The sequence below is a fragment of the Leuciscus leuciscus genome (genome assembly GCF_965113295.1).
Source record: "Leuciscus leuciscus genome assembly, chromosome: 24".
NCBI classification, from domain to species: domain Eukaryota; kingdom Metazoa; phylum Chordata; class Actinopteri; order Cypriniformes; family Leuciscidae; genus Leuciscus; species Leuciscus leuciscus.
This window is the reverse complement of record NC_138723.1, coordinates 19,154,342-19,168,274: the sequence shown is the minus strand read 5'-3', so window position 1 is coordinate 19,168,274 and position 13,933 is coordinate 19,154,342. Positions and strand designations below refer to the sequence as shown.

Genomic DNA, 13,933 nt, shown 5'->3' with positions numbered 1-13,933 from the left:
TACCATCGCACTGGACTGAATGAGACATCTGACACGTTGTAATGTATATGTTACATAAATCGTGCATCTAAGCTAAATGGACAGAAATTAATCAGGACAAACATTAGAAAGCATAAAATTGTATTTGACTGGCAATCAAATACATTGAGTAAACCTTAGTGTGATTTGCAGCTTTAAAGTTGTACTAAAATGATTAAATGCATACATATTTATGCACACAATATTAAATATTATTATTGTTACTCATTACTCAAACTTTGAAGCTGCAAATCCATAAAAACGTTTTTACTGGTTATGCATAAGGTCCAATAAAACTTTAGCCTGATTTGCAGCTTTAAAATGTTAAAATACTTAGGCTATACTCTATTATATATTATTGTTATTAAAAAATGTAGTTATTATCATTATTATTGTACAACTTGGCTATGCCATAGTTTAAGTAAACATTTAGCCTAATTTGAAATATAAAAAAAAAAAGTAAAATAAATAAATAAATAAAATACACACCATATTATATATTATTGTTAATTAAGTACAAATTTACAGCTGAAATGCAGCTTTTTTTTTATAAAATATTTAATAATAAAAAAAATGTAAAAAAAAAATTCATGTTGTATATATTATACATCCCAAAATCCAATGTGAAATTCAACATCATCTATAAACACCTCAGTATACCTCTTCTAGCTGTCATTTTCACTGTTAACATGTTAAAGGGTTAGTTCACCCAAAAATGAAAATTCTGTCAGTAATTACTCACCCTCATGTTGTTCCAACCCCGCAAGACCTTCGTTCATCTTCGGAACACAGATTAAGATATTTTTTATTAAATCTGAGAGCTGGCTCAAACTCCTCCATAGGCTTCTAAGACACTATAACTTGCTGGCCCAGAAAATGCATTAAAGACATCGTTAATATAGTCCAAGAGAAGGAAATGAATGGTGGAATAAAGTCGTTATTTTTGTTTGTTTTTGAGCACAAAAAGTATTCTCGTCGCTTTATAAACTTAAGATTGAGCCACTGTAGTCACTTGGACTATATTAACGATGTCTTTAATGCATTTTCTGGGCCAGCAAGTTATAGTGTCTTAGAAGCCTATGGAGAAGTGATCAGCTCTCAGATTTAATCAAAAATATCTTAATTTGTGTTCCGAAGATGAACGAAGGTCTTACGGGGTTGGAACAACATGAGGGTGAGTAATTACTGACAGAATTTTCATTTTTGGGTGAACTAACCCTTTAACCTAATATTAAAGGATTAGTTCACCCAAAAATGAAAACTCACATTTACTCACACATTTTGTTCCAAGACTTGGAATATGTTCAACAAGTCAAAAGGATCACTATTACAAGGAGTTTTTGGAGTGTGACAAGCGACAACCCAAGTTTAAATTTGTTCCCATTATCTTGGAGACGTGTGGCCAGGATAGCCATCTAAAATGTCTCATTTTGTGTTCCACGGAATGAAGCTCATTAGGGTTTGGAACAACATAGGGATGCAATAAATGATTACAGATTTATCATTTTTAGGTGAGCTATTCCTTTAAATGCAGTAGGACATCACATCACTCTGGTGTTGAAAAGTGTAAAGCCTGCTTGAAACTCCAACGAGCTTCAACTCACATCAAGATAATAAATCAGGAAAAGTTGCCGAGCATGTTTTACGTAGTATAATTCAATAAACACTGAAAGCTGCAGGCCTTTTCTGGATCTGCCTGGCTAATATCGGAAACCACTATTACATCAGTTCCATCATGTTAAATATCATGTTACACAGCCTATCAGCTCTTTTGGTTAAAAATGAACATTTAACAGTTTAGATGTTATTTAGTTGCATGCAACAAGAACATGGCTTCTTTCCTCAAGGATAAAAATCCAGAGGGAAAATTCATGGCTTCAGAGGAGAAGACCGTGTTGATGTAAGCTCGATTTCTTTGAGATACATATTAATGCAGATCTGTGAGTTCCTGTGGTGTGACCCGCTCACCTCCCCATGTGTTGGCTAAAGGCAGGCCGGTGGAGAGAGGCAGGGAGGGCTGGAACGCGGGCTGCAGGTCCAACAGATCGTTCGGCACCTTCGGAGTACTGGAGCCAGACAAACACAGAAACACACACACACGAATCACATTAAACGGCAGTCGAAGCGCCAAGCATTTCACAGTTATATGGGAAAGACAAACTTGGCATGTTGATTTGAAGTGCTTAAAGTGGAGACTTAGGGAGTTGAGGGGAAATTCACATGCAATCAATACCTCCTTCACAGCCAAATCCTGTCTGGGCAGGAATTCACACACTTACAGCACAAACAAGAGAACCGGAGCCTGATTTTAAACAGCTTTTTTTTTTTTTTCTACACAAAGCCACGCAGTTTCAGGACAGCAAAGATTAATCTGATTTGAACAAACCTCTAACCGCAAGTATAATAGTAATAAATGATGCTCGCCTTAGCAAGGACCATTATTAATGCATGTCCCCGTTGCTCTTTGGATGACATCATCATTTTAAGCACATACGCCTGAAACGTAATTGCTGAGTTTAACTTGCCGTCACTGTGTAGTCCTGCATAGAGCCCTAATAAAACACTGAAAGCTGAAGATTGATGCCAAACGATTGCACATGTGCACTCATGCACCAACTGGGAAAATAATCACTACCAGCCGTGTATCATCAGAACAGAAAGACTGTGGAATCAATCATTAAATATACAGCAATTAGTTCTGCCCACAATCTAACTGGCTGAAAAAAGCATTTGAACTCTGCTGTTATTTAAAATCAACATAAAATGGCATTCCCAATATTTCACAATGTGACATATTTCAACTTATACAGTATTACATTTTTTTTTTTATAAAAACATCAAATAACATGTAAAAATATATAAAAATTATATTATTTTGTTACACAAATGATGTGTAACAATTCAAATTATATTCAACAAGTAGACAAAAATGTACAGATACATATAAACACCATTGTTCAAAAGTTTGGGGTCAGTGAGAATAAAATAAAAACAAAATTTTTTGAAAGAAGTGTCTTCTGTTCACCAAGGCTGCATTTAATTGATCAAAAATACAGTAAAAACAACAATATGAAATATTACAGTTTAAAATAACTGTTTTCTAAGTTTATATATTTGAAAATGTAATCTATTCCTGTGACGCCAAAGCTGAATTGTCAGCATCATTACTCCAGTCTTCAGTGTCACATGATCCTTCAGAAATCATTCTAATATGCTGCTCAAGAAAGATTTCCTTTTTAAAAAAAATCAATATTGATAACAGTTGTGCTGCTTAATATTTTTCAGAAAACGGTGATACACTGTATTCCCAGGATTCTTCGATGGATATAAAGTTCAAAAGAACAATTTGACAGAATTGTTTTGTAACATTATAACTATTTTACTGTCACTTTCGATCAATTTAAAGCATTTCTGCTGAATAAAAGTATTAATAAAAACAAAAAAAACTATTACCTGTTAGCAAAGCTACTGGATGTGGAGAACAGGTCAATGGCTTGGGCGGTACTGATGGTTCCCGTCGCCGTTGAAACGGGAGATGCTGCAGTCGTGGAGGATGTGGAGGGCTTCTTGGACAGTTCCTTCAAACGCTGCTCCTTGGTGTTGGAAAAACCAAACAGGTTAATAGCCTTGTTGATCGTGTATGCTCCAAATTAATCAGGTTTTATAAAACCTGATGTAGATGGTCGTTACGTACCTTAAGTGCTCTTAATCGAGCCTGCTCCTCCTCCAGAGCAGCCTGCTTTTCCCTCTCATCAACTTTGGTGAAAGAGATACCCGTGTTGGCCAAGGAGGACACCGCATTGGACAGCGTACTGGCTCTGAGTGGAAAGACAGACAGAGGATCTTATACAGTAAATATGCCACTGTTGAAAACACAAGGGTTGCATTAGTGGAAATAAGCGCTACTAGCATTGGCACAGAGCACATTTTTACTGCTTCCGCTACAGGAACCAACTTTGACTCTTTTTGTGGAAATCCAGGGTCAATGTTAGCAAAGCTTGCATTTTTTAAGCCTACATCCAAACTGCAAGTCATCAAATTCCTATAAATTCCTCCTGTGCAACTTAGTTTAAACACCTGATTGTCCTAGAAGTATATGTAGCATTGAATAAAATAAGAAAATGAAATGGATAATCAAATTATGTACCATTTTTGACCTGACAAAAGATAGCAATACTTCTACTTGAAAAAAAATCTAATAATTAAACAGCTACAATATTTATTACATGTGCAAAATATGAGAAAGAAAGATTTAATATTTAAAAAAGAAAGAAAAGTAATCACTTTTGTAATGATCAGTACAGACCCAAAATAAGTGAAATTGTACCAAAACACACACACACACACTTTCAATATCTTGTGAATTTAGGTAAATACGATTTCTAGATGTCAGTATTATATTGCTGTCTGCATAAAAATCAATAACACTTTTGAAAATCCCCCTTACTTTAAAAAACTGCATAGAACTTTTTTAACCTGACACAAAGCTCCCTGAAACACCTCTCCCACACACGCAGATCCATGCTTGAATGCAGAGCATGAAGAAGACAACCCCCTCACACAGTCTAGAAAGTTCAAAATTAACTGCTTGCAAATCACTGTACCTGCTGGCGGCTGTGGAGTCTTTGACCTTTTTCCCCTCTAATGAAGCCAAATGCTGCTCGAGGGCGTCCAGAAGGCTACTAGGGGCCTGGAGGAATGGAAACATTACATTATCTTACAGGCCAGGACACAGTCACAGACCACAGAACAAATATGCACACACAACATACAGTATGGGTGATCATTCAATTGGGGGCAGGTTCAACAACATGAAATCTTGACAAACTAAACGTATACAAAATGATCACGTCCTGAAAACACCTAAGGACCAGTGTTAATTTTGACAGCAAATTTTTATTTAGTTTTAGTCATAGTCTTTTGACTAAAATGCCATTTAGTTTTAGTCATACTTTAGTCATCTGAATTGTTTTAGTTTTAGTCTAGTTTTAGTCGACGAAATACAATAAGATTTTAGTCGACTAAATCTACAGTAGATTTAGTCGACTAAAATATAATGGGTTCAATTTAAATGCATTTATTTCGAATTTATCTAAAATTTCCAAACTCATACTCCCGGAGAAAACATATATTAACCTGCTAATATGAATGATTTTAAAGTTTGAACGTGCAATACAGATACAGATTTAACTACTGTAACTTAAAAAAAATATCTTAAAATTAAATAAAACCACTTTTCCTAAAGTAGAAGACAGTCTTTTTTTCAATGAATGATATATGAATTCTTTATAACTAGGCTACTTGCATACATCATTCTCTATTCTTTCAAGCAGACATATTTATTTATTAAATATAATTAATCCTTATTAAAGCTATTAACGAGCAGTGAATGCTTTTCTCTTTTTCTTTTGTTGCTTGATCAATATTAAGGACACAGACCGCATTAGGTTTATTACCCACTGTCACTTTAAGACATCGGATCATGTCCAATGACATGCGGATCCAACGCACTGATGCACATAGATACACTCACAACTGTTTAAGACATAACCGACATAATTTACGTGAATACTCTCCAAAACGGAAATTTAGACATAATATTTGTGTGTATTTGTCCATTCAGACACGAAAGAGAGCTCAATTCTGTACTCGCGTGCTGTATAGGCTAGGTGTCTATGTGAATGGCTGCACGCTTCGGGTCGGGTGTGTGCGCACAGAAAACCGTACCGAATAGAGCTCTTTTTTTTTGCGTCGTCACTCTTATTCAGATCTTCATGTCTGCTCCACTCATTCTCCCAGACGTTTACATGTTTTAACGTTTTATGAGACATGCAGCTCATGCCAACTCGTGTGCCGCTGGCGGGTAGATCACGTTACAGTACAATTGTGCATCTACCACAAATGCAGGACATCAGACTGGATCGCTTCCCAAATCGTCACTATCTAACATTTTCGTCTAGTTTTTATTCGTTGACGAAAATGTCAATAGATTTTCGTCATAGTTTTTGTCATTCAAAACTATTTTTTATTTAGTTATCGTCTCGTTTTCGTCTGTGAAAAAATGTCGTTGACGAAAATAATGACGAAAATTATTCGTCAACGAAATTAACACTGCTAAGGACCTAACTATGAACAACCTTCCACTAGATTTTGAAAGTTTTTCATGTTGTACTTTATGGTAATGATGTTACAATTTGATGAGTCACATTTTGTCACATAAAAATACAAATACATAGCTGCTGTCATATCCAATACTGTGGACCGCTTTCTCTTTTAGCAAACGTTTCTTTGCGAACTCTCCATTACAATGCCTCATTTACAAAACATTCTGATGTCAAATGCTCCAAACAAACATAATCCTCAGATCCAAAGACCTCTTATGTCAAAATATCAAGGAACATTTTTTCTAATGTTATGAGCCCTTTAATAAGTTTTGGACTTGATCTAAACAAATATCTTTTTTTTTTTTTTTTGAAGAAAAAAAAGAGAGAGATTAATAGAAATAAAAAAAGAAAAATAATACAAAAAGATGTATAAAAAAAGAAAATAAATAATAATTGATTAGTTTGGAACTGACAGATTAATCTCACAGATTAAGATTTTAAAATTAATCCTTTGTTTCTCATTACTTTTCATTCCATTATACCTAAATAGAACCTTTTATTTTGTTTTTGAAAAAAAAAAAAATCTAAAATGTTTGGCATGATGGTAATGACAAAATATTGGGTACAGTCATGCTATATTATCAATTATTACAAAAATTATAAATTGTTCACATAAATACTGAATGAACTGAAAATCAGTAAATTTTTACAAATACATATTTAAATACTTTACAGGCACAAAAAAAAACATAAAACAAATATGAATGTCCCCCAAATTGAAGAATCACTACTGTACAAAAACACAGATCGCATGCAAAGGTACAAGCCAAAGGCTTCGAAACACAGAGAGAAGAGAGTGAGATGCAGGTACTTACACAAACTGTAAACTGAAAACGAAAGATAAGGAAAGATACAGAATATAAAGGTGGTAGTTTAACAAAGGTGTTTTCAGAGTATTTCAGAAACTACAAAATAGTGAAGCAGAATAACAACAAACCCAAAGAGCTAGCAAACGTAAACTTTTTTTTAATCTTTTTTTTACGTAAATTATAACTTTTTTTTTTTAAATCTCACTGCAATTATATATTTAAAAATGTTTTTTTTTTTTTTTTTTGATGAAAAACTAATATTAACTGATCATGACCTCTGAATATTGAGGGGAACCTGTCCCACTTAATATTAATGATGATTCTGCCCTTCTGCAATCTTACAAAATGAATCACATTCTTTTTAATACGGTCTCCTCAACGCACAAACATGTAAAAACGTAGTTGTTGAAAAGAAAAGAAATCAAACCTAAACCTGATTCTGTTTCCAACCTATAAGCTGCTTACAGTATCACACCTTTATGTGCTGTATGAATCGAGCATTAAGGACAGTTAGAATAGTTTCCCCCACAGTGTCATGCAGAGATGACCGCATGCACCAGCGGTTTGCAGCAGCACTGCACAAGCAAATTAGCTGCAGTTCTAGAACTCTCAGATGACTTTTCCGTGTATTAACTCATGTTAAGTATTAAGATTTCTAGGTAACTGCAGGTTAGAGAGTTCTACAACCCGCACTTGTTTGAATCTAAAGTAGCCGTGCTAAGTTTAGCTGTGGAGCTCAAGCCGTGTCTTGCAGGAAGAAGAGTGACAGATAAGTAGTCGATAGGCAGAAAGGGAAGACAGTCAGTCAGTGTAAGTTTTCCTCAAAACCAAGGCCAATATATTTGTGTCCTCACCTGTGACAGGTCTGGTATGTCCCCTCGATCGATTCCCACTTGCTGTAATGAGCAGGAAAGTTTTTTTTTTTTTAAATGTGCGCCTCATGCATATTGGCTCATTATATACGCTGGCTTACACCATCTTACCTCTGCCACTTTGAGAAACTCTGAGATTCTCGTCATTCGAGTGAGGAATTTCTTATAGATGTCCAGGCCTTCTTTACACTGGGCTTTCTTCATGTCAAAGTACTTCTCTGCAGATGGGAAAAGGTATGAAGTCAGATTTTTAGATAGTTTTCCATTTCCGCTTCCCACCACATTTTCAGGGGGCTTGCTTGCTTCACTCCGTGACTTCACTAGACCGAGTTATGCTTGGCATCTGTCATCACAACATGACCCGAAGCAGCTCTCACTAGTGTGTCAGTCTCTCACAGAAACTCTCTTCCAACATGTAACCACTGAACGAAGCCAACGAATGCCGAAGCCACTGTATAGAGCCATCCAACACAAACACTCTAAGTAGGGCTGCTGTTTTAACAAACACTGCAGTAGCGATTTGAACTGCAATATGATAATCTCATATTGCTGCTGCTTAGATATCATACATACAAAATAGGGCAAAATTAATTCATAATAAAACAGCAGCTCTTCAACAGGCCTTGCAAACACTTAGCTAGAAAGCAATGTCTTGGCTCTGAATTAATAGAACTGAACAAAACCTCTTTTGCAGACACAAATGTACACAGATCTCTTTACATTCACATTGTTGCTGAATTCGAAAATGGACTCGGATCTTTTTTTGCTGCACTTTAGTTGACACAGTTTCTGTTTGGAACTCATTCACCTGAAATATACCTGTAATTGTCTAATGAATAAAATAAATGATTTGTTAATCATGATTTTTTTTTTATTATTTATATATGTATTATTCAAGTTACAAAAAATGCTTTCTTCATTTCAATCAAATCTTATTTTGATTACTTGTGCAACCCAACTTTAATGTAAATTCTGCGTTCTCAACATCAAATGATCAATCTTTGATGAGACAATATCACAAGGTCTGGATAACCAAGTTTAATCACACTCTCTTGCTAATCATCTCTTCAAGTTGAAATTTGCTCAGTTTTACTGCCCTTCACAGTAATGTTGATCTTACTTGGCTCAAAAAATTAATTCGGAGACTACCGATATGTACATGAAGGGTTTGTTTTATGAGCTACAACTTTCAGGCAATAAACAAGCCGTCATAAAACTGAGTGACGTGTCAGGTCAGAGTCCTATGCAGCTGTCGATGAGTGGGTTGATATTGTAAGTTTAAAGGTCTCTGTAACAGGAACCAACAGCAGAGATAACTGGAAAAAGCCAATATGTAGGGCAGCCAACAGTGAGTTTTGAAAGCTCAAGTAGGATAACAGCTCACCAAGCAAGTTGATGATCCCTTCATTATAGGCCGCAAACAGACGGATGGCATCTTTAAACAGAAGCATGAATGCGGCGTTAATGACCCCGTTTGTGAGCTCATTGGCATTTACCTGCAGACACAAAACAAGCCAAACTGAATTTGATTTGGGACGATTATGCTGCAAGAACTGATAATTCTACAAAAACAAGTGGAAAAGACCATTGACGAAAGGTCAAGCTGTTGGCGGACATGTAGCAAAGTCTAGCTGTTGTCGTCATAAACTCACATTGAAGTCGAGGAGCGCATCCATCTGGTTTTGGATAATGGGGATGGTCTTTAGGAGCTTTTCTGTGTTCATAGTTCTCATTACACCGTCCGCCCTTTGACAACAAAAACAACAACCCCACAAATCAGTAGAGAGTTCTCATTTTTGGATAAACTTTCCCTTTAATAATTAGAAAATAGACTTACCCTCGTTTTACTTTTGTGAAGTCAAAAGCCACTTGTCTGTATGAGACTGCCTTTTCGTTCAGGTAGCGGCTGTACCTCCGGATGAAGGTGGACATGTCATATCCTGCACGAAGAACAGAACATGTTGTCTTGAGTTCACAGCTACTCTCGGGTTGTTGAACTTAGTCATACAGCAAACTATATTCTTGTGTTCTGAATCTAGATATTTAAAAATGCGAGTCTTTGATGTTTTAGTTGAATCCTGAGCACAATATTTCAGTATGATTGTGACTCATTTTATTACTAAGAGGAAAAAACATTCCGGTTTCCATAGGGTTAGTATAATGCATGACACAGCCTAGAACCCGTAAGCTTTATCTGACTCTATTAAATATGACAGGTCATCGTGATGTGTACTAGTCTATGCCGCTAGTCATAAGCTCAAATACAAGCATACTAAAGCCAAAAGATACAACACATAAAAGTATTACAAATACAACTTCTACAATAATTATGCAAATGAGAACAAGACATATTTCATTCATCTTCGGAACACAAATTAAGATATTTTTGATGAATCTGAGAGCGGTCTCCCTCCTTCATAGGCTGCTAGGTAATCGATATCTGCCATCCCAGAAAAGTTAGTAAAGACATTGTTAAAATAGTCCAAGTGACTACAGTGGCTCAACCTTAAGTTTATCAAGCGACGAGGATACTTTTTGTGCGCAAAAACAAACAAAAATAAAGACTTTATTCAACTATTCATTTTCTTCTGTGTAGGCCTCTGATGTGAGTTCACGAGCGCCACGACGCATGCATATAGTAAAATGCCCAGCAATGACAAAAACTCAACAAAAAAAAAAAGAAAAGAAAAAAAAAGTAGGATCAAGGTGAATTATTGAAGAAAAGAACTCCTGAGCCAGGAAGTTCTAGTCACTTTGAGAAAATGGGCCCAGAGTCCTTCTTGAAAGACTCTCCTCTGATTCCCCTGCTGCCTCCTGTGATTGCTGGCTGCCAGGCAGCTTCTTAACATGGGAAAAGCCTTGGGTAAATAAAACTACTAGTGCTTTATTTAAGCTGAAAGTCGGCCATGTTGCCGAACAGGTCCCAAAAAGGAGTTCAGGGAGAGAAGAGCAGACAGACAGAGAGAATTCTTCCATTGCAGACCCTCCAACATCACATCTGACCATGACTAACACTAAAATGATAGAACTGTGAAAAGGCAGCCCATGTTCTGTCAGCTCCTCAAATATTCATCATTTCTGCATTTGTCATAGATTTGGCTGCTCATGAAAATAGATAATGCAGCTGCAATGTGTTTGGAAAAACAGAATGATTAATGAAGTGTCGGGCTGAAAACACCTACCTTGTAACCCGCTTTTGTCCAAAAAATTACTGAGGTTGAATAATGTGTTCCTGGAGGCCAGATATTGTACAAATCTCTGTCAACATGAAGAACAAAGAGTTCATGTTGCAATTTATTCTGAAGTTAGTCACAATGCAAATAAATAGTATTGTCAAAGGCACAAGGGTAAAATTGATTGACTGTGGCACATGTGCTGTTTAAATGCTTTAGCTAGAGCCCTAATACAAAACTATGATCAAACACTGCTGAAAATACCAACAGTTAAAGGATTAGTCCACAAAAAAATTAAAATTCAGTTATTAATTACTCATGTCATTTCAAACTTGACTTACTTTCTTCCATGAACACAAAAGGTGAATCCTGGCCACTCTTTTTCAATGTTGACTAGGGTTGTAAGGTGTCAAAAATGACACCGAAGCATTGTCATTTTGTAGACTAAAAGCTCCAGTTCTAATTCATTATGTTCTGAAAGTATTCTGAATCATTAATCATTCAAAAGAGTGGCCAGGATGTTTAAAAAAAAATAAAAATGAAAATGTAATTACAATAAATAAAAATAAATACAAATTTGGAGTTTGGAATCACAAGACAGATTTGACATTTTTGGGTGAGCTATTCAGGGGTTCATCAGGTTAGATAATTCAGGCTAAAGGTGGAGAGTGTGTACAAAAGTGTGTGTGTGTGTGGCTGACCTCATTGCCGTAGACCATAATGTGGTGTGTAGAGATGAGAGATTTAAACACGACCACCCAGCTGGTGTTGGTGGTGCGCTCGAACAGCGTGTCGGCCAGCTGAGGGATGTTCACATTCATCTCGTTGGTGCACTGGATCAGATCTGGTGAGAGAGAGTTGAAGGAGGTCAATGTGTTAATAATTCAAACTGTCACAGCGTTTATATTTGTGCCCAAAATAACTGAAACCGTTTTGGCTTGTTAACATTTGTTAGAACTCTTCCATTACAAATATCTTCAAAAGGCATACACAGTGTCCAAACTAGTGGTCAACTGATGGGTTATACAATGACAGATGATTATACTGACATAAAGAGAACAGGGTGGTCAATGGTTGACACTAGACACTATAATTCAATTGTCTGAGGGTCAGTAAGACTTTTTAAAAGAAATTACTACTTTTATTCAGCAAGGATGCATTAAATTGACCAAATGTGACAGCAAAGACATTTAAAATGTTACAAAAGATAAACAATAAAATTCTTACTTTACTCAAATGTTGAAAATAAAATGAACATGTTTCCACAAAAATATGAAGCAGCACAAGTTCTCAACAATGCTCTGCAACAATTCTCAAAAATTCAGCTTTGAGGTCACAAGAATAATTTTTTTTTTTTTTTTTTTTTTTTTTAAGCAGTTAGGCTATTTTAAATTGTAATAATATTCACAATGTTACCGTTTTTACTGTATTTTTGATTAAATAAATGCAGCCTTTTTTTTTACTTGGATTTATTACTGAATTCTGGCCAGTGTGAATGTCAACAAAATTACAAGCAAAAGATTTTAATTGACTTTTTTTTTTGCATTATTTTTGTTGACAAATTATTAGTCAATCATTATAATAATGCCATTGAGAAAATTAATGACTAAAAATTGACTAAATGATGTACAAGACATTTGTGTAAAAAAAAAAAAAAATTACTTGATGCGTGAAACTTCTGTATCCTTTTAACCTTCTAAATGATTAGTCAATCATTATTATAATGCCACTAGCATTAAGACAATGAATGAATTCAATTTAGCATGACAAAATATTGACTAAATGTACAAGACCATTTGTGTAAAAAAAAACATAAAAATGGGTTGATGCGTGAAACTTCTGTGTCCTGTTAACCTTCAAACTCATTGCCAGTTTCCAATTTAGTGATATTATATTAAAAAAAAGTTGGCTAACCTAGTGAAAAAGCCACTGTTTCCAGAGAACCATCTGACTCTGTGAACGTGTGTGATGCTAAGGTACAACTGCTCAATGCGTTAGCATTCAGAGCTGACATGGTGAGAGTGAGAGACACGCATTGATATCCTGTTCATTATTAGTTCTTTGGCTGGGCTCCACAGCCATCTGCGCTTCGAGAGCAAGTGCGGGATCCCTCAAGGCTTTCTCTACGCCACCGACACTGTGAGACTCATTCAGGGCTGCAGCTTATCATGCCATTCATGAAACCTCCCACAGACGGTGGAGGAGGACAAATGCAGCCTCTCTCCACTGGGAATCAGATCTGAACGGGTATATATCATCATAATGTTTTCTGGAATCAAATGAAAGAGAAAACCATGGAAGCTGGTTTCCACCACAGAATACAAAAATACATTTTTCCTTTACAACTGCAAGTTTATTTCTCATACTTCTGACTTTTTTCCTCAGAATTGCGAGTTTATAATTCTGACTTTTTCTCACAACTGTGTTTAAAGCTGCAGTCCGCAGTTTTTCCTCTTTGTCGCCATCTCTGTTCGAAATCTGCAATTGCAGTTATTCGTAGAATTATCAACTTTACGTGTGTTGTGCCTCGGCACAGCACAGCGCGGATGTGCGGCTGTCAGTCACCGCGCCGGTGTGGATACTGTCATTCGCAATCACAGATTCTACTTTTTGGAAGTATGACCAACATGAGTGTTTTCACCAGAAAATGTCGTCTGAACAAATAAGTAACAATCCACTTTTTTTCTGACCAACCAAGGAAAAAAAAAAAGCATTGCAGTAAATCGCGCTGATTAAATCTAACGATTGCTCATCGTATCACGTCAAACCGTGAAAATTATACTTTGTTCTAAAATTGTTAATGTTAACAACATCAGCATTGCGTGACTACATTTAATGCCCTTCCGATATTTATCCTTGTTTTCGCGTGGGCCGGTTGCAGTCTCTTTTTTTTCTGT

At 35.9% G+C, this 13,933-nt stretch overlaps 1 protein-coding gene across 15 annotated transcripts in view; it reads right to left on the bottom strand.

The window, feature by feature from the left end:
• picalma (phosphatidylinositol binding clathrin assembly protein a) overlaps positions 1–13,933 on the bottom strand; it is a 42,675-nt gene that overhangs the window by 16,065 nt on the left and 12,677 nt on the right. For 13 of the 15 annotated variants that reach the window (XM_082157182.1, XM_082157183.1, XM_082157184.1 and 10 more), the window contains exons 2-12: positions 11,738–11,880; positions 11,046–11,121; positions 9,701–9,803; positions 9,516–9,609; positions 9,248–9,359; positions 7,975–8,081; positions 7,846–7,887; positions 4,623–4,708; positions 3,713–3,836; positions 3,472–3,611; positions 1,987–2,084 (exon numbers count right to left, since the gene is read on the bottom strand). In XM_082157182.1, coding sequence (XP_082013308.1) covers positions 1,987–2,084; positions 3,472–3,611; positions 3,713–3,836; positions 4,623–4,708; positions 7,846–7,887; positions 7,975–8,081; positions 9,248–9,359; positions 9,516–9,609; positions 9,701–9,803; positions 11,046–11,121; positions 11,738–11,880 — 1,125 coding nt within the window. The remainder of the gene's footprint in view (positions 1–1,986; positions 2,085–3,471; positions 3,612–3,712; positions 3,837–4,622; positions 4,709–7,845; positions 7,888–7,974; positions 8,082–9,247; positions 9,360–9,515; positions 9,610–9,700; positions 9,804–11,045; positions 11,122–11,737; positions 11,881–13,933) is intronic. The other 2 variants (XM_082157186.1, XM_082157185.1) reach the window with 1 other exon arrangement.